This window comes from Schistocerca cancellata, chromosome 4 (assembly GCF_023864275.1).
Source record: "Schistocerca cancellata isolate TAMUIC-IGC-003103 chromosome 4, iqSchCanc2.1, whole genome shotgun sequence".
NCBI classification, from domain to species: domain Eukaryota; kingdom Metazoa; phylum Arthropoda; class Insecta; order Orthoptera; family Acrididae; genus Schistocerca; species Schistocerca cancellata.
The window spans coordinates 781,011,270-781,032,443 of NC_064629.1; the positions used below are offsets into that span (position 1 = coordinate 781,011,270).

General features: G+C 41.7%; 1 protein-coding gene across 2 annotated transcripts in view; it reads right to left on the bottom strand.

Annotated features, from left to right (window-relative positions):
* Positions 1-21,174, bottom strand: part of LOC126184767 (probable cysteine--tRNA ligase, mitochondrial) — a 109,661-nt gene that overhangs the window by 24,920 nt on the left and 63,567 nt on the right. For both annotated transcript variants that reach the window (XM_049927320.1, XM_049927321.1), the window contains 2 exons: positions 5,231-5,367; positions 5,017-5,142 (listed from right to left, as the gene is read on the bottom strand). In XM_049927320.1, the coding sequence (XP_049783277.1) occupies positions 5,017-5,142; positions 5,231-5,367 (263 nt within the window). The remainder of the gene's footprint in view (positions 1-5,016; positions 5,143-5,230; positions 5,368-21,174) is intronic.

The following is a 21,174-nucleotide window of genomic DNA, read 5'->3' on the forward strand; positions in this document are numbered from 1 at the left end:
GACAAAAATCTAACACAAATTTAGATGATATGGCCAATTACATGATCTTCACCTCTAAGTCAACAACAGATAAACACATCAAAAGAGAAATTAGACACCTCTTAACAGTAAAGATACAGTTGGCTCCACAAACATCTGTGTTTTTCCAATCCATTCCAATTGGAAGAGACCATCATAGGAGCTATAAAGAACATGAAAACTAGGAAGACATAAGGCGTTGATGGTATTTATGCTGAGTTTCTGTTGTACTGTGGTCCTGGTATTCTCAAATGGCTGGGCACCTTCTTTTTGCAAATATCTCAAGTCAGGTCATCTTCCACCTCTCTTCAAGAAAACTAGGTTCACTGCTGTACTAAAACCAAATGAAGATCCATTTAAAGTTGAAAACTGCCCCATTGCTCTCCTTAGTGTCACGTTAAAGCTCCTGGAGAGGCTAATTCATAACAGAATATGGTTAGCCATCACAAACATGACCCAATAGGGAAAGCTCAGTCTAGACCAGGAAGAGGATGTGAGGAACAGGTGCTAGCAATAGCAACTCATATCAAAAATGGCATTGAGAAGCAGAAGATAAACAGGAGGGTCCTCTTGGATCTAAATGCAGCCTGCGATACTGCCTGGCATGACAAACTCCTGTTCAAATTCATCAGCATCATTCCGCATCACAAACTAACCATTCTAATTAGCAACATAATCAACAATAGATACTTGGAGTTTTTCTGAGAACTCTGAAAGCAGAGTTCACAAAATAATATATGGTATCCCACAGGGTTCTGTTTTGGCTCCATTCCTTTTAAATTTGTATACATACGATCTTCCAGAAAGAAAGACCAGGAAATTTATTTATGCTGATGATATTGCTTTGATCGCTCAGGATCAAAGCTTCAGGGAAGCCAAAGCAACACTAACATAAAACATGAAGACGTTGGATGAATACTTCAAACATAACTCTCATTGCAATACTCCAAAATACCTAGGTGTGCCCATAGGCAGGTCTTTGACATACAAAAGCCATCTCTGGAATGTGGCAGCTAAAATCAAAACTTGGAACGATGTACTCCAGAAGTTAACAGAAACCGCCTGATGTGACACTACAACAGTCCTCAGATCAGCTCTAGCTCTTTCATATTCATTCACGGAATACTGCAGTTCCCCCTGGCTAACCAGTGGTCACAGTAAAATAATTGACACACAGTTCAGTTAACCAATGCACCTCCTCATCGCAGGGTGTATTTTCCCTGCAAACATACAATGGCTATTGGTACTTAGTGATACTTCAGCACCATCCATAAGATCACAGCAATGGCTGAATCCAGAATTACCAAGCCATTCAGAAATTTCATCACCAGAACCCCAACAACTGAGGTCTAGAAAACCATTGCAGCATACAGCAATCAGCTTGCAGACACTAACTTCAACATGCAAGAAGCCTTCAACAATAGCAAGAACAATCTTCCATGAAGCACTGTCAATTAATCAAAGCTCCCTGGGACTGACGAGGAAGTTTTCATCCACCCCAACAACACTAGTGCATACTGAATTGGATCAGAACTGCATTGCTGTGCCAATGGGGATGGAAGTTCTACCATGAATGTGTGACTCTGGTGACAAGGAGCAAATAGTACCTCACATAATATTTGAATGTTTCCTCAGAACATTCAAAGGGACACTGGAAGACCTTCACAATTTGTCTGCAGAAGCTTTTGACGGGATTTTCAACTCTTACTTAGAGCTGTGAACCCATTACGAACTTGAGATAGTGAGTATCAGTATAGAAATGTATAACAACAAAAATAAGCCATTTTTGAAAACATACTGTAATTCCTTCTCATCCCATCTGTTAAGTCTCCCCTGACTTGGGGTTCTGGGCAACTTTTCTGAACCCTCCGCATTTCTTAAATCTCACCAGTACTTTTCCTTCAACCCTTTTCCTTCCCCTACAACCCTTCTGCCAGAAGGAGGCGCCACTGGCTCTGAAAGCTTGCAGATTTCAATGCCTTAATATGTGTGTTCTACTGCTGCCACTTGGTGTACAGAAATGTATGTATTTGTTGTAAATGGTTGCCTATATTTCTCTGTCACCATACAATAAATAAATATATAACCTCTTTAAAGTAATGAAGCAAATATTTAGAAATTACAGAGCACGGAAAGAAATTAAAGAGCAAAATATTATGATTATTTCCACAATGGCCCTAGTTGGACCCTGGTGGAGAATTCCTTTGGTACATAAGAAATATTATTCAAATTTTTTGATGGCATCAGTGGAATATTTTTTCTAAATCCTTTCTCAATATGTATCTTGTGTTTCAGTTTCCATTTCAGCATTTTTTTAAACTGTGACATCTGGTGTTATCTCCAAACATTTGTCCATTATTGAGCTTTTTAGCTTGATGTGGAACCAAGATAACTTGACTTAAATAAGATCTTGAGCGAAAGAAAAGTGTTAAGGTTTTGCTGTTTAGCCCACCAATGCTCATAAAATGTGAGAGAGGTGTGAAAATAAACAGTGGCACTCTTACTTCATATGGATGTAAGAATAAACAAGGAAAACTTTGGGAAAATCCAATAAAATTGTCTTGGGCATCTCAATCATCTAGCATGAAATGACACAAATTCCTAATAGAATTAAACAACCAAGTACCTTGAAATTATCCCAGCTGGCACTACCTTGGGTTACTCCAGGTCAGTCCAGGAGAATGAATGCCCTGCCTGCTAACGTTTGCAGAATGTCCTTCTCCATCATCACAGCACTGTAACAAACAGCACTCGATACACGAGTCTTATGAGCATTACGAACACAATGGAAATTCACAGGGTCACTATGTCAAACGGCTATCACTGGTTCTTGCCCCACTGTCACTCGTGACTGTAATAATGTGGCACAGTGCTAATGAGCGTATGGGAGAGGCTGTGACTACAGGAGCAGTAAAGGGAAGTTGCTGAAGGATGACAACTGCAGTTGATTCTGGTGGCAAGCCATGTGACTGCCCATTGACTGAACTGAAAAAAGAAAAACAGCTGTCATCTCAGATTCCTGCAGCAAATGGTGGCAGGTATCTAACACACCAAATATCAGTATATGGAGGCCCAGATAAGGGAGCCCATTTGAACTATGGACACTGCCACAACACAGGTGCATATGGTACTGGCCAGATGACGTTCAGTAATGTTTCACAGCCTGTTGCTGAAGTATTTCCACAAGGCAATGACCATGTGTGGTTATGAACCTGTAAGTACTTTGTAACATGTGAGGGTATCATCTGCAGCCTTAATTTTTTTGAAAAACTAATTCTGAGGTGCCTGATGTATGTCAGGTGCATTGGATCTGATAGTTACAGGGCCTTTTGTACAAAAGTATATTCTTCATTTGAGTTTTAAAAATGTACACTGTTTTCCCATGTGAAGCAGGATGGAACAGCAGCAGACATGAACTGTGGTCAGTTGCCTGTTACAATGATGTATGATGTTCCGTCAATGACGAACTCTGTTAGGGCTTTGGGCAAAGGGAAAAAGATTGTGGAGGGTCTGCCTGAGTCTGTGCTCAAGCCTGGTGTGCTCAGTGAGGTGCCTAGTACATTGCCTCTGTTTTGTGGCTGGTGATGAACAGTGGTTAAAATTTTTTCTTGTTTTAGTTGCATGGTCACACTTGAACTTCTGAAGCCTTAATTTCTTTGAAAAACTAATTCTGAGGTGCCTGATGTATGTCAGGTGCATTGGATCTGATAGTTACAGGGCCTTTTGTACAAATTTCATGAACTGGTAATCCACTCCTTAATAAATGTCATGAATGTGAAAACTGGTGCTAGATTTGATGGCAAAGTAGACTCTGCACTATCTGAAATTTTTACTGTTACATATAAATATGTAATGGATACTGTTTTCTCACTTTTGAAGCTGCTGTTGTTGCACACCCATCTGTTCTTGTTGTTGTTACTGTTACTGCAGTTGCTCTTGCGATATATTTAAAAATTATGGGTTCACCACTCTTACCACTTCAGTGAAAACTTAAATTTTTATCTTTCATTTCTCACCATTTACTGAAACCAGTAGCCAGACCTCAATGGGACGATCACTCGTATACCTGTCTACTCACGGTTATTGTTATCAACTGATAATTTTAGCCTAATCACAGTTCAAGTATCACAAAAAGAATTCTGAAGTCCATCAACAAGATAATCACACAAACTACAAAGAATATACCAATCACAAACAAACCTAAGCTAAATAATGGTTCACTAGGTCTAAAGTTATGTATGGTGAGTACAGATGGTTCACCAAGGAATGTAGAGATAAGATGGCAGTCCCTGTTTTATTCCAAATTGTGGGACATGGCATGACATGTAAAGCTTGTACAACTAATGAGAGTGGAAACTCTAGCCTGAGTCACAGCTGATTATCATCTGTTCTTCCAGTTGAGAAACAAGAAAACTAGTTTTCATAACAGTTTAAGACAATTTGCCTCTTCATATAATTTCATTATTGATACTGCTCATCTTATATATTGGTTGGAGATGAATATCCATGGTCATGGAAGAAGACAACAGATGGCCATGTATTTGTACAATCTACAGAATTAATTACATAAACCTGACTATATTAAAATCTTGGAAACTTACACAAATAGCTGTGACAGTTCACGAACTAAGTTAAAACATTCAGTTCCCCTTGTACTCACAACAGTACTTTGAATTATGCCTTGTGAAAGTATGTACTAGTCAACAAATACGCCCAAATTCAATTTTAATGGTGTTATCAACTGAATTTTTGATATAATACAATTAAAAAATATATTGTGTGACATGAAAGGAATAATCTGGAATATAATACCACACAATAATAGAGAATAAATAAAGTGTGGACATTCTTCTGACATTGCTCTCAACTTGTTACTTGCATATTAATAAAGATGAGTTTAGTTATTATCAAACAAATTTCTCTATTCTACAAAGTAAATACAAACATAATCTTTAATAACAAATTTAATAAAAACTGAACATAATACTTATTACTTACATTCCTTTTATTTAACAGCATTTTATTTACAAAGTGAATCAGATTCATTATAATACTTGTTGTTTTACTTGTGTCAAAGTCATCAGCCAGTGCTGAATGAATACTGATCCTTGCCTCTTCTAATGACTGAAAAGCAAAATATACACTAATGAGAATATTTACCTTTCAGTACTTTATTTACAATTTCTTCAATAAAGCAATGAAACTAATATACCTTCAGAACTTCAGGTTCGTCAATTACTCCTGTATCTTTATATCCATTTATAGAAGCTTCACAGTCTACAAGAAAATCCTCAATCTTTCTGTACACTCCTCGAGCGTGCTCCATTGATGAGTGGGTAAACTCAATGCCTGTAAAAAGCATAGGTAAACTTTTAAAAAAATCACTATCACTAATCCTGAAAGCAATAAATCATACAAAAAGCTTTGAGAAAACTTTAACATAACATCAAGAGCACAGTGAGAGCAAAGCTGCTTATACTAATCTTCCGCATGCTCAATTCTTCCTTAGTAAGCCACTAAAATAGAACAACAAATGAAAGCAAAGATTTAATTTGACCCCCCACAATGAATACAACAACACGGATATCTTAGTGATACTTAAACCTACATGACATCAGACTTCCGTTACAGAAAACTGGCGTCCTTATAACATCATAACGTTAAATAGGGCAAAATTGCCTTTTTTTAATTATTGATGCAATTATATTTGGAGCAAGCCACCCATCAATGTGAGGGGGACCTCAGATATGATAATGTTGCAAAATTCTGCTTCCTATGAAATTGGAAAACATGGGTGGTGTGTGTGTGGGGGGGAGGGGGGGGGGGGGAGTGAAATATTTAATGATATTTAATGAGACAAACATGAGTAACTTTCACAAAAATCATTATCATTTTAACCCAGTCTTCGCGACTGAGCAAGGTATTAAATTCAACTACAAATCTACAACTAAAACCAAATGTGAATCAGAACAGTATTAATTTACCATCAATAAGCAAGTCTCTCAAGGTATTATTGTCTTTTATGAAATACAGAAAAATTATAAAAGGTGAAATAAGACACCAAAAGCAGAGTTAATACACTTAAAGACTGATAGCCAATGGTAAGGAGTAGCCAACAAACTACCAAGCATGAGTATTCCCAAATTAAAATTAAATCCAACATTATGACCCACACAAAGTCACAAAACTGGTCCTATATGAGTAAGGACACTTTTTAAAAAAAACTTGTACAGATGTGTAAACTAAATGTAAGTACGTAATTCCACAGTCAGGCCCAGAGGACCACATGCTGCCGACTGACCATCATGTCATCCTCTTTCATATAGCATCACTTGGAAATGTTATGGAGGGGGATGGAGTGAACACACTGTACACTGCTCTCCTGGACATTGTCTACATTTCAGATGTTGGAACCACTACTTCTCATTCGAGTAGCTCCTCAACTGGCATCATGGGACTGACTGCACCCCATTCCAGTCCTCCCATCAAAGAAAAATCCATGGCACTACCGAAAAATTGAACCCGGGTCCTCTGCATGGCAGTCAGACATGCTGACTGTTGTAACCATGACTGAAACGGTTGTGGGGTGGCCAAGAACGAAGTGCGGTGGGACCAAACGGAGAGCGGCCCACGAACAAACAAACGAACAGAAAGGACAGACACGAACAACGATGGACGACTGAGTGAGACCTTATGACGACAACACGCAAGAAGCAATGGGGTGACAGAGACAACCAAACGAGTTCACAATGCCCGCTTGTAATGAAAACAAAGTACTGTAAACACGCTGTCTGTTGCCGAGAGGTTAATAGACTCCACGGAGTTCAGACTGCCTAGCTGAGCGAGAGGCAGGCACTTATATACATAATAAGGCATGCCGCTATTGGCTGCTGGGACCATGTAATCCACCATGGCACCCTTATGTTATAAGCGAGCCAGGAACATGCGTAGCCGTGGCTTGCGGCGCAACAGCTGTAGAGACCTCTAGTGGTAATCGAGGTCCATGCTGTGTGGCGCGGATTCAAAACCCACGGCGCTTGGTACCAGACTGACTGCTCAGCTATGGAGATGGATGTAAACTAAAGGCAATTAAAAAATGGAACATTCATTCAGCTACACAGTTTGTGGAAGAGATTTCACACAGGTCACGAATTACATCTCGTCAGACTGGGAAAGACATTTTTTAGCAGTTTGCTTTCCTAAAAGGTGCACATGAAATTAAGTTTGCAACATGAGTTTACATACATCATTTCTCTGAAGGACAATAAGAGTAATTAAGCAAGCAGTGTTATCAAATAGCAGTGATTTCTCCCAAGATCAAGAGAAATGACAAAAACAGTGCTTTTTTATGAAAGAAAAAACAGTGCTGTTTTTATGAAAGATAAAACACTCCAACAGTTCTAACTTGGGCAGCTACAGAACGTAAGAATCATACAGGCCATATACTTATTTCTGCTAAATTAAAACAAAAATAAAGACAGAACATTTATGTTGCTAAAGATTAATATTATTTGTATTTGAAATAAACTGTTCAAGGTGAAGCATTTTCCTAGCACTACATGGTGACACATTTATCAGAACACTGTCTAGCACACTATTTAGTTTCATTCCTCATGGACATGTGGGCATCATATTAGGAAACTGAGAAAAAATTGTGATGCTGGAATTTATATCAGGTATGGTTTAACGTGATGTAGTGATGTAGTTGTTAGAGTATAGGACAAGGACAGTGTTCTGCTCATGGGTGATTTTAACGCCAGGATTGGAAATCGAACAGAAGGGTATGAAAAGGTTATGGGTAAATTTGGAGAGGATATGGAGGCCAACAGGAACGGGAAACAACTCTTGGATATCTGTGCCAGTATGGGCTTAGTAATCACAAACTCCTTTTTTAAACATAAGAACATTCACCGGTATACTTGGGAAGGCAGGGGAACCAGATCTGTCATTGACTATATAATAACAGATCAGGAATTCAGGAAGGCTGTGAGGAACACACGTGTATTCAGGGGATTCTTTGATGACACTGATCATTATTTAATCTGCAGTGAAATTGGGATTGTGAGGCCGAAAGTGCAGGAGGTCAGGTCCATATGTAGGAGGATAAGAGTGGAGAAACTTCAGGATAAGGAAATCAGGCACAAGTACATAACAGCGATCTCAGAAAGGTACCAGTTAGTTGAATGTAGTCAATTACAGTCACTGGAAAAGGAATGGACAAGGTACAGGGACACAGTACTAGAAGTGGCTAAAGAATGTCTTGGAACAGTAGTGTGTAAAAGTAGGATGAAGCAAACATCTTGGTGGAATGATACAGTCAAGGCAGCCTGTAAAAGGAAAAAGAAGGCGTATCAAAAATGGCTACATACCAGAACCCAGGTAGACAGAGAAAGTTATGTTGAAGAAAGAAACAAAGCCAAACAGATAATTGCAGCATCCAAGAAGAAATCGTGGGAAGACTTTGGAAACAGGTTGGAGACTATGGGTCAAGCTGCTGGAAAACCATTCTGGAGTGTAATTAGCAGTCTTCGAAAGGGAGGTAAGAAGGAAATGACAAGTATTTTGGACAGGTCAGGAAAACTGCTGGTGAATCCTGTGGATGCCTTGGGCAGATGGAGGGAATATTTTGAAGAGTTGCTCAATGTAGGTGAAACTGCGATCAGTAATGTTTCAGATTTCAAGGTAGAATGGGATAGGAATGATGATGGAAATAGGATCACATTTGAGGAAGTGGAAAAAATGGTCAATAGATTGCAATGCAATAAAGCGGCTGGTGTGGATGAAATTAAGTTGGAACTCATCAAATACAGTGGAATGTCAGGTCTTAAATGGCTACACAGGATAATTGAAATGGCCTGGGAGTCGGGACAGGTTCCATCAGACTGGACAAAAGCAGTAATTACACCAATCTTTAAACATGGAAACAGGAAAGATTGTAACAACTACAGAGGTATCTCTTTAATCAGTGTTGTGGGTAAAATCTTCGCAGGTATTGTTGAAAGGAAAGTGCGAGTATTAGTTGAGGACCAATTGGATGAAAATCACTGTGGGTTTAGGCCTCTTAGAGGTTGTCAGGACCAGATCTTTAGCTTACGGCAAATAATGGAGAAGTGTTATGAGTGGAACAGGGAATTGTATCTATGCTTTATTGATCTAGAAAAGACATATGACCGGGTTCCTAGGAGGAAGTTATTGTCTGTTCTACAAGATTATGGAATACGAGGCAAACTTTTGCAAGCAATTAAAGGTCTTTACATGGATAGTCAGGCAGCAGTTAGAGTTGACGGTAAATTGAGTTCATGGTTCACAGTAGTTTCAGGGGTAAGACAAGGCTGCAACCTGTCTCCACTGTTGTTCATATTATTTATGGATCATATGTTGAAAACAATAGACTGGCTGGGTGAGATTAAGATATGTGAACACAAAATAAGCAGTCTTGCATATGCGGATGACTTAGTTGTGATGGCAGATTCGATTGAAAGTTTGCAAAGTAATATTTCAGAGCTAGGTCAGAAATGTAAGGACTATGGTATGAAGATTAGCATCTCCAAAACGAAAGTAATGTCAGTGGGAAAGAAATATAAACGGATTGAGTGCCAAATAGGAGGAACAAAGTTAGAACAGGTGGACGGTTTCAAGTACTTAGGATGCATATTCTCACAGGATGGCAACATAGTGAAAGAACTGGAAGCGAGGTGTAGCAAAGCTAATGCAGTGAGCGCTCAGCTACGATCTACTCTCTTCTGCAAGAAGGAAGTCAGTACCAAGACCAAGTTATCTGTGCACCGTTCAATCTTTCGACCAACTTTGTTGTATGGGAGCGAAAGCTGGGTGGATTCAGGTTACCTTATCAACAAGGTTGAGGTTACGGATATGAAAGTAGCTAGGATGATTGCAGGTACTAGTAGATGGGAACAATGGCAGGAGGCTGTCCACAATGAGGAAATCAAAGAAAAACTGGGAATGAACTCTATAGATGTAGCAGTCAGGGCGAACAGGCTTAGATGGTGGGGTCATGTTACACGCATGGGAGACGCAAGGTTACCCAAGAGGCTCATGGATTCAGCAGTAGAGGGTAGGAGGAGTCGGGGCAGACCGAGGAGAAGGTACCTGGATTTGGTTAAGAATGATTTTGAAGTAATAGGTTTAGCATCAGAAGAGGCACCAATGTTAGCACTGAATAGGGGATCGTGGAGGAACTGTATAAGGGGGGCTATGCTCCAGACTGAACACTGAAAGGCATAATCAGTCTTAAATGATGATGATGATGATGATGGTTTAATTAGACATTACACCATACTGCTCAAAACTATATGGAGAGTCCACTCCTATAAGACTGACTAAGAGAAATTAATAATTGCTAGCTTACTTGAGTCTCAACGTGGTGATATATACACATTTTTCCTTTTTTCAAACTTTGAGTTAATGGTGAGAGAAACTACTGAAATTTAAATTAAAGGTGTTATCTCTTTAAATTTCAACATTGAAATGGCACAGCTCAGAGCAAAACATTAACACTTTGTGATTGCGAAAATTGTATTGCATGTACTAATGTCCCATACATTATGATACCTGCTTATATAATATTATTGTTAACTTTTACATAAAAGATTATATGGCTAATTTTCAGGTGGAATTTTTGAAGACCATGAACCATTTCTTCTAATACGATATCATAAGCAACCAATTCATTCCAATAAAATTAGTGTAATGGGTAAGAGCTCAAAAGAGGTACATTGTACACAGGCATCCAAAATTAATGCAACAAACTGCTGTTTCCATGTCCTGTGTCTAATTCATGATATAATTATACAAACTGTCAACAGATGTCTGTATGATCATGTTCTGCACGGAAGATGGCATTTCGGTCAATGCAAAACCACGCCAACGATGATGTCAGGGCATCTATCAAACGGAGTAGCATTTGCTAGATAGTTCCACATCCACAATTGCCATGTACACAGTCACAGAAAGTGCAGTATGGCACAGTGAAAACACCTTCCACAGTTCCTGTGGTGGAGGGCCACAGGAATAATGGAGGCGGGATAGTCGCAAACTAATGTCTCCCAATGGCTTATTAACATGAATCGTTCTGTTGTTTCTTGGATGTGGCAACAGTTTATAGAGACCAAAACTGTATCATAAGACCAGGCCAGGTCCAACCACGTATGACATGAGAAAGAGATGGCCATTATGTGGCTGTAAGGGCACAACGGTATCACCTTAGTACTGTGCAGCTGCTGGCATCTTTTCTCACAGCATCCACTGGATGTGTTGTATCGAACAAACGGTGTAGAGAAGGCTTCGACAGAGTGGCCTTCATTGTTGGAGACCTGCTGTATGTTTGCCCCTTTCACAAAAGGAAACGAATAGAGTGAAGTTGTCAACATGCCACCTCAACAGTGGGTCGATGTTCTTTCCACAGATGAGTCCCGATTTGGTCTGTAGAGTGGTTCTTGACAGATTCGTATCTGAACATGTGGAATACGATTTTGAGACCTGAACATTGTGGAAAGAGACCAGTGTCAAGGAGAACCCCTAATGGTGTAGGCAGGGATCATGTTGATCATTCGAACATCTCTTCATGAAATTGTGAGGGTGAATTGGAAAGGTTTAACTGCTGACAGGTATCATGACAAGATCTTGGGCCCTCATGTATGGTTTTGCGAGGTGCTGTGCACCCAGACTTCGTACTGATGGATGACAATGCTCGACCTCATAGAGCATCGAGTGGCTGATGTTTTTTTGGAAGCAGAATATACTGTACGCATGGCGTGACATGCTCGCCCTCCCAATCTGAATCCCATAGAGCACATCTGAGGCACATTAGGTAGATGGGTTGCATCACATCAGCATCCACCAATCACTCTCCAATACTTGCGAGCAGCTCCACAGGAAGAATGAACATTATTGTCTCAACATGACATTGATTACATTATTCACAGCATGCTCCCTTGTTGTCAGGTCTGTATTGCGGCCAAAGGTGGTCACACACCTTAGCGAGCACATTAACTAGTTGTCAGAATGTGTGTGCAAATCTGTTAAGTTGGAAAAAATGAAGAACTTTTTTGTCTACTGTTATGCATGTTGTAGCTGTTTATGTTCTGTATTCTTTACATTGTTTCTACTTTGTTATCACCTGTCTGTACTGTTTTGTGGCAAAATAAATGCAGCCTTGCTAAATTTCCTTTTGTTGCTTTAATTTTGGACATCAGTGTATTATTTATGGATAGTTCCAACAACACAAATTGGAACTCATATTTGAGTGTCAAATTGGAGGAGTTGAAGTTGAAAGTGCTTTTGATAGTTAATACAAGGGTTAAAATTTAAATAGTGGCAACTATTTATTCACAACCGATACAAAAGGGTTACATGCTTGCACCTGTTACTGTACTTCAAAGTAGTCACCAGCGTTGTGTAGAACCTGTTGCCAACGATGTGGAAGGTGTAGTATACCGTTAGCAGAGCCTGTACTGTTGATGGTGCGAATGGAGTGGTCTACGCTGCTCAGACGCACTTGGAGCGCTATGAGCGCAAAGGAGAGGCTTTCTTATGCCATATCATAACACTGGATGAGACATGGGCTACATCGTATGAGCCAAAACTGAAGTGCCATCCAACGAACAGCATCATTATGGGTTGCTGCGAAAGTTGAATGTGCGTCAGAGCCCCAGTATGGTGAAAGTTATGGTGATTCTCGTGTAAGACTGTTATGGTGTTATCCTAACACATTACATTCCTCCATGGCAGACCGTCAATGAACAGTACTACAGTTCATTTTTTGGAGCATCACCTGTGACGAGCTTTGCGAAAGAAGCGGTGACACTTTCTGCACAACCCACCCATAATTTTGCATGACAATACGCGGGAACATACAGCGCAAACTGTGGCTGCTCTGTTCGGTTGATGGGAATGGGAACTACTGTACCATCCACCATATTCCCCGGACTTAAGTCTTTGTGATTTTGATTTGATTCCGAAGATGAAGGAACCACTTCATGGCATTCGCTTCAGAACTGTTCCAGAGATACGACAGGCAGTAGACCAATCTATTCGCACCATAAACAGAATAGGTTCTGCTAACGGTATACTACGCCTTCCACATCGCTGGCAATGGGTTCTACACAATGCTAGCAACTACTTTGAAGGACAGTTACAGGTGCAAACATGTAACTCTTTGGTATCGGTTGTGAATAAATAGTTGCCACTATTTAAGTTCCAACCTTCATATATGGACCTTCTTGCCCTGGTGAGTTAGCTTGTGTACCTTGACAATACAGATAGCCACTGTAGGGTATCTGTGAAGAGGCCACACAAACATACAGTTCCTAAAGAGAGGCAGCAGCCTTTTCAGTAGTAGCACGGCAATAGTCTGGCTGATTGACTGATCTGGCCTTGAGAGATAAGTTGACATGGTTTTGCAAGCTGCCACTTTGTAAACAGCTGAAAGCAAGGGGAAACTACGGCCATTATATTTCCAGAGGAAATGGAGCTCTGCTGTACAGTTTAATAATGATGGAATCCTCTTGGGTGAAGCATTCAGAAGGCAAAACAGTCCTCATTCAGATCTCCATGCAGGAACTACTCAAAGGATGTTGTCATCAACAACATAAAACCGGACATTCTATGGATTGGAGTGTGGAGCATTAGATACATTATCAGGTAGGTAGGTTAGAGACTTTGAAAAAGAGTTGAATATAGATATTATGGGAATTAATGACCTGTAGTTGCAGGAAGAACATGATTTCTGGCCAAAGAGTACAGAACTATCTACACAAAATCAAATCTTGGTAACACAGGAAATTATATATAATGAAGTCTAACATTACTGGCAAAGACAGAGCAACCATTCGGAACCTGAGTGTGTGCCCTGAGATTGTTATCTTACCTGCTGACTAAGGCAATGCTACTGTTGTTCTCTCCTACATGGACTACACCGATACGATGTAGAAACTGCTAAATGATTACTCCTACAGGAGGATCAGCACTGATCCCACCAAGATGGTGGAGAACAAGACCAGTGCGCTTTTCAAGGAATCTATGTTACCAGAGTGGGTCATCAAGAAATTGTACCATAAGGACCTGTACCACCAAGATTTTATGGACTCCCCGAGGTCCACAAGATGAGGTGCAGTTATGCCCCACAGTCAGCAACATCAGAATTGCTAAATATTTGCTGGGAAACCATGGACCTTGCCGTTGGTGGGGAGGCTTGCGTGCCTCAGCGATACAGATGGCCGTACCGTAGGTGCAACCACAACAGAGGGGTATCTGTTGAGAGGCCAGACAAACATGTGGTTCCTGAAGAGGGGCAGCAGCCTTTTCAGTAGTTGCAGGGGCAACAGTCTGGATGATTGACTGATCTGGCCTTGTAACATTAACCAAAACGGCCTTGCTGTGCTGGTACTGCGAACGGCTGAAAGCAAGGGGAAACTACAGCCGTAATTTTTCCCGAGGACATGCAGCTCTACTGTATGATTAAATGATGATGGCGTCCTCTTGGGTAAAATATTCCGGAGGTAAAATAGTCCCCCATTCGGATCTCCGGGCGGGGACTACTCAAGAGGACGTCGTTGTCAGGAGAAAGAAAACTGGCGTTCTACGGATCGGAGCGTGGAATGTCAGATCACTTAATCGGGCAGGTAGGTTAGAAAATTTAAAAAGGGAGATGGATGGGTTAAAGTTAGATATAGTGGGAATTAGTGAAGTTCGGTGGCAGGAGGAACAAGACTTTTGGTCAGGTGATTACAGGGTTATAAATACAAAATCAAATAGGGGTAATGCAGGAGTAGGTTTAATAATGAATAAAAAAATAGGAGTGCGGGTTAGCTACTACAAACAGCATAGTGAACGCATTATTGTGGCCAAGATAGACACAAAGCCTATGCCTACTACAGTAGTACAAGTTTATATGCCAACTAGCTCTGCAGATGATGAAGAAATAGATGAAATGTATGACGAGATAAAAGAAATTATTCAGGTAGTGAAGGGAGACGAAAATTTAATAGTGATGGGTGACTGGAATTCGTCAGTAGGAAAAGGGAGAGAAGGAAACATAGTAGGTGAATATGGATTGGGGGGAAGGAATGAAAGAGGAAGCCGCCTTGTAGAATTTTGCACAGAGCATAACTTAATCATAGCTAACACTTGGTTCAAGAATCATGAAAGGAGGCTGTATACATGGAAGAAGCCTGGAGATACTGACAGGTTTCAGATAGATTATATAATGGTAAGACAGAGATTTAGGAACCAGGTATTAAATTGTAAGACATTTCCTGGGGCAGATGTAGATTCTGACCACAATCTATTGGTTATGAACTGCAGATTGAAACTGAAGAAACTGCAAAAAGGTGGGAATTTAAGGAGATGGGACCTGGATAAACTGAAAGAACCAGAGGTTGTAGAGAGTTTCAGGGAGAGCATTAGGGAACAATTGACAGGAATGGGGGAAAGAAATACAGTAGAAGAAGAATGGGTAGCTCTGAGGGATAAAGTGGTGAAGGCAGCAGACGATCAAGTAGGTAAAAAGACGCGGGCTAATAGAAATCCTTGGGTAACAGAAGAAATATTGAATTTAATTGATGAAAGGAGAAAATATAAAAATGCAGTAAATGAAGCAGGCAAAAATCAATACAAACGTCTCAAAAATGAAATCGACAGGAAGTGCAAAATGGCTAAGCAGGGATGGCTAGAGGACAAATGTAAGTATGTAGAGGCTTGTCTCACTAGGGGTAAGATAGATATTGCCTACAGGAAAATTAAAGAGACCTTTGGAGAGAAGAGAACCACTTGTATGAACATCAAGAGTTCAGATGGCAACCCAGTTCTAAGCAAAGAAGGGAAAGCAGAAAGGTGGAAGGAGTATATAGAGGGTTTATACAAGGGCGATGTACTTGAGGACAATATTATGGAAATGGAAGAGGATGTAGATGAAGATGAAATGGGAGATAAGATACTGCGTGAAGAGTTTGACAGAGCACTGAAAGACCTGAGTCAAAACAAGGCCCCGGGAGTAGACAACATTCCATTAGAACTACTGATGGCCTCAGGAGAGCCAGTCATGACAAAACTCTACCATCTGGTGAGCACGATGTATGAGACAGGCGAAATACCCTCAGACTTTAGGAAGAATATAATAATTCCAATCCCAAAGAAAGCAGGTGTTGACAGATGTGAAAGTTACCGAACTATCAGTTTAATAAGTCACAGCTGCAAAATACTAACGCGAATTCTTTACAGACGAATGGAAAAACTGGTAGAAGCCGACCTCGGGGAAGATCAGTTTGGATTCCGTAGAAATGTTGGAACACGTGAGGCAATACTGACCTTACGACTTATCTTGGAAGAAAGATTAAGAAAAGGCAAACCTACATTTCTAGCATTTGTAGACTTAGAGAAAGCTTTTGACAATGTTGACTGGAATACTCTCTTTCAAATTCTGAAGGTGGCAGGGGTAAAATACAGGGAGCGAAAGGCCATTTACAATTTGTACAGAAACCAGATGGCAGTTATAAGAGTCGAGGGGCATGAAAGGGAAGCAGTGATTGGGAAAGGAGTGAGACAGGGTTGTAGCCTCTCCCCGATGTTATTCAATCTGTATATTGAGCAAGCAGTAAAGGAAACAAAAGAAAAATTCGGAGTAGGTATTAAAATTCATGGAGAAGAAATAAAAACTTTGAGGTTCGCCGATGACATTGTAATTCTGTCAGAGACAGCAAGGGATTTGGAAGAGCAGTTGAACGGAATGGACAGTGTCTTGAAAGGAGGATATAAGATGAACATCAACAAAAGCAAAACGAGGATAATGGAATGTAGTCGAATTAAGTCGGGTGATGCTGAAGGAATTAGATTAGGAAATGAGACACTTAAAGTAGTAAAGGAGTTTTGCTATTTAGGGAGTAAAATAACCGATGAGGGTCGAAGTAGAGAGGATATAAAATGTAGACTGGCAATGGCAAGGAAAGCGTTTCTCAAGAAGAGAAATTTGTTAACATCGAATATAGATTTAGGTGTCAGGAAGTCGTTTCTGAAAGTATTTGTATGGAGTGTAGCCATGTATGGGAGTGAGACATGGACGATAACTAGTTTGGACAAGAAGAGAATAGAAGCTTTCGAAATGTGGTGCTACAGAAGAATGCTGAAGATAAGGTGGGTAGATCACGTAACTAATGAGGAGGTATTGAATATGATTGGGGAGAAGAGAAGTTTGTGGCACAACTTGACTAGAAGAAGGGATCGGTTGGTAGGACATGTTCTGAGGCATCGAGGGATCACAAATTTAGCATTGGAGGGCAGCGTGGAGGGTAAAAATCGTAGAGGGAGACCAAGAGATCAATACACTAAGCAGATTCAGAAGGATGTAGGTTGCAGTAGGTACTGGGAGATGAAGAAGCTTGCACAGGATAGAGTAGCATGGAGAGCTGCATCAAACCAGTCTCAGGACTGAAGACCACAACAACAACAATTGCTGGGAAAGTGCTTATGTGGGTAAATACCCACGTCACACTCACAATTCTGTGGATTTTGTGAAATACCTCAATACCTTCAGGCTGAAGGGCTCACATATCATGGTTAGCCTTGACATCATTTCATTAGTCACCAGAGTGTCTCTACAAGAGTCACTGAAACTCATTGGTCAGAAATTTGACAAGAAGACCACCAATTTTTCCAGGCATGTTCTAACATTTATGTATCTTCTATTTAATGGAGAATACTATGAGCAATCAGAGGGAGTCACAATGGGCAGCCCACTCTAGCCAATGGTTGTGAATTTGTTTCTGCAGCACTTTGAGCAAGAGGTCCTGACGTCATCCAAATAGACACCCATCTGCTCTTTCTGTTATGGGTATGACATGTTTGTCATCATGGAAGGGACAAACTCCTTGACTTCCTTGCACACCTGAACACCATACATCCCAACAACAAATTCACTATTGGGGCTGAAGAAGAAGGAAGACTACCATTCCTCGATGGCATGGTCAAGAGAAGAGCAGATGGCACCTTGGGCCACAACGTGTATTAGAAGAAAACACACACTGACCTGTATTTGGATGCAGATAGCTGCCACTATTCTGCACAGAGGAGTGGGGTTATAAAAACACCAGTATTGAGGGTGACTGCCTCCTCAGATGTATACAGTCTGCCCCAGGAACTGGAATACCTCAGATCTGGTTTTCTTTTTTTTAAAAAAAAGACAGGTACTCAGAGTGGCAGATTAAGCAAGCTCTCCACCCCACCACTACAGTACAACACGTGGAGATGGAAGAAATCATGAAGGAAGAGGTAGTCATGGCCTTCATACCATACATCGGTGGGCTATTGGAAAAAGTCAGGCACATATTGAAAAAGCACCATGCAAGAACTGTCTTTTACCCACCCAATAAAACACAGGCATTACTGGGGAGTGTCAAAGATGAACTCAGTTTGCAGAAGGCTAATATATGTATGGTTCCATGCCAATGTGGCAAGACATATATTGGACGAACAGTGCATACCATCAAAGATTGATGCTGAGAACACCAGCAGCACATTTGACTAATGTACCCCTACAAGTTGGTAGTCAGAGGGGACTGCTTATCAGAGAATCATGCAAGGAATACAAACATACCAGGATTTTGATGTAGACTTCCAAATACTGGGACAGTGTCATTATAGAAGCCATGAAAATGTTATCAATTGGGGCTGCAGCTATAATCTCAGCAAGCTTTGGGAACCAGCACTGGGTTTAATTAAGAAGATGCCCAGCAAACACAATATAGCAACCAAGGCGGACAGAGCAACTACATCGTTGCTACCACAGATGTCGATGCAAGCGTTTCCGTGACTGCTGACACATGCCCTCTGGCATGGACTGCAGAGGGGACTGATTGCAGTGGGAGGGGATATAAGTCAGCCATGCACCCGCAGGAGCAAACTTCTTCAACACATCTGATGATGGCAACATGTCTGATCACCTAAATATTGCGCCCATTGGACAGCAGTGGACTGTTCGATCAACAAATACCCTGTGAGAAACTGAAGAGTCACAACTAACTAATCTGGCGCGCAAAATATGTGACACAGGGGAAATACCTTCATGCTATAAAAAACTGTAATAGAGGCAAAGCTGAGTGGTAAGAATTTTATCATATCATGGATTTAGTAAGCCACAGTTGCAAAATTCTAATATACATTATTTACAAAAGAATGGAAAGAGTGGTAGAAGCTGACCTCCGGGAAGAGTTGGACTCTTAAGGACATGTAACAACACATGAGGCAATACTGGCACTATGACTTATGCTTGAAAACACATTAAATAAAGGCAAACCTATATTTATAAAATGGGAGAAAGCTTTTGACAACGTTGATTGGAATGCAGACCTTCAAATTTGGAGGTATCAGGGATGAAGTACAGGGAGCAGAGGATTATCTACCAAGCGTGTATCCTGGACTTGGACTAGAGCAATGGAAAGCACAGGTGTGTGGGGGGGGGGGGGGGGGCAGGAGGAAGAAGGAGACCAACTCATCTTCATCATGCAGCAAACGATATAATATTTTTCAGATTTTGTGACACTAGCTACTAGTCAATATGCATTATATTTGTTTTCTTTCTTCAAACTAATACTGAATTAATACATCTATCTGTCTGGTGAGGTAGTGTGTGACTTCTGTTCTGGAAGATATTTTTTCTGGAGAAAAGGGGGGAGGGGCATAGGAACAGGCAGCTGTTCTCTCTTGTCCCTCACTAGATATGCCATTTGTAGTAGCCACCAGAAAGATCGCGGGAGGCGCACATTGGCACGGCACGTCACGGACGGTAGTTGCCGCCAGTAGAGTCCCATCCACCAGAGGGCACGCGAGAATTCGGACGCGACCTCTGCCGGCGTAACAACAAGAACAACAACAACAACTCCGGCAGGACAGGCCGTGCACAGTCAGTCAACATCGGGCATGCCTAGGACACAGTCCCGGTCTACGCTAAGTGAAGTGCGACGTAACGTGAACAGTGTTACTACACAATTGGCGACGAGTAGGGTCGTTCTTTCGCGTGTTGCGTCATTGTTCCGGTTTCGCAGTTTCTCCACGGCATGGAGGATTTGGTGCAGGTTTTGGTTGCGCAGCAGACGGAGCTCATGGCCACCATGAAACAAGTGCTTCCGGCGTTGCTCTCCACGCCGTCTGCTCCGGCGCAGTTCCCTCCTCCCTTTCCCCCGTATGATGAGATGGCGGAGGATTGGGACGCATATGAACATCGCCTTCGGCAACATTTCCAGGTGTTTCATGTTGCCGATGCGGAGGTATGTCGTGCTCTCTTCTTGTCTTGGATATCTCCCTCGGTGTATCAAGTTTTGCGGCAGCTAGCGCCGTTGCAGGAACCCTCGTCCTTGTAGTTTGACGCATTGTGTTCATTGCTGTCTTCATATTATCGCCGCCGCACGCATGTTGTGGCGGCTAGGGTCGAGTTCTATCAATGCAAGAAACAGCCCCATCAGTCTTACCGGGCATGGGCCGCTACCCTGCACGGTCTTAGTCGCAAGTGTCATTTTGTCACGGAGCAGTCGCGGGAGTCGTATGCCCATGTTATGGTCCGCGACGTCATTGTTCGTTCGGCCCCTGATCGGGAGGTCCGGCAACGGGCCCTGCAGTTAGAAGACCCTTCCCTCGAGGAAGTCCTGTCCATTGCTCAATCGTATGAAGTCTCTCACGCTGCAGGTCAACAGCTGGAGGCGTGGTGCGACGTCGCGGAGGTTCAGGGCGGCGCGGCCGCGTCCACTGTGTCCGGGGTGGACGACGTGCGAGCAGTACAATCCGGCCGTTAAGGCCGCTCCCACGCGGCGCGTAAACAGAATTCCGGCCGCCGGCCCCTGTTGCCATCCTGTGCATCGTGCTATCTACATCACGATCGGTCAAAGTGCCCCCAGCGTTGGGCCGTTTGTCGCAAATGTCATAAAAACGGTCAAATTGCTAAAGTTTGCCGCTCAGCCTCAAAGGAATCGAAGGAAGCAAGTCCAGAGGACATGGACGTTGACATTCAGGAAGTTTCATCGGGTCAGGCTCCCGACGCATCGGCACGCAAACTCTTTATCGAGGTGTCGGTTCGGTCGCGCCGGTTACAACTGCAAGTAGATACGGGCGCGGCAGTTTCGTTGTTGAATGCACAAACGTATTCCGACCTTG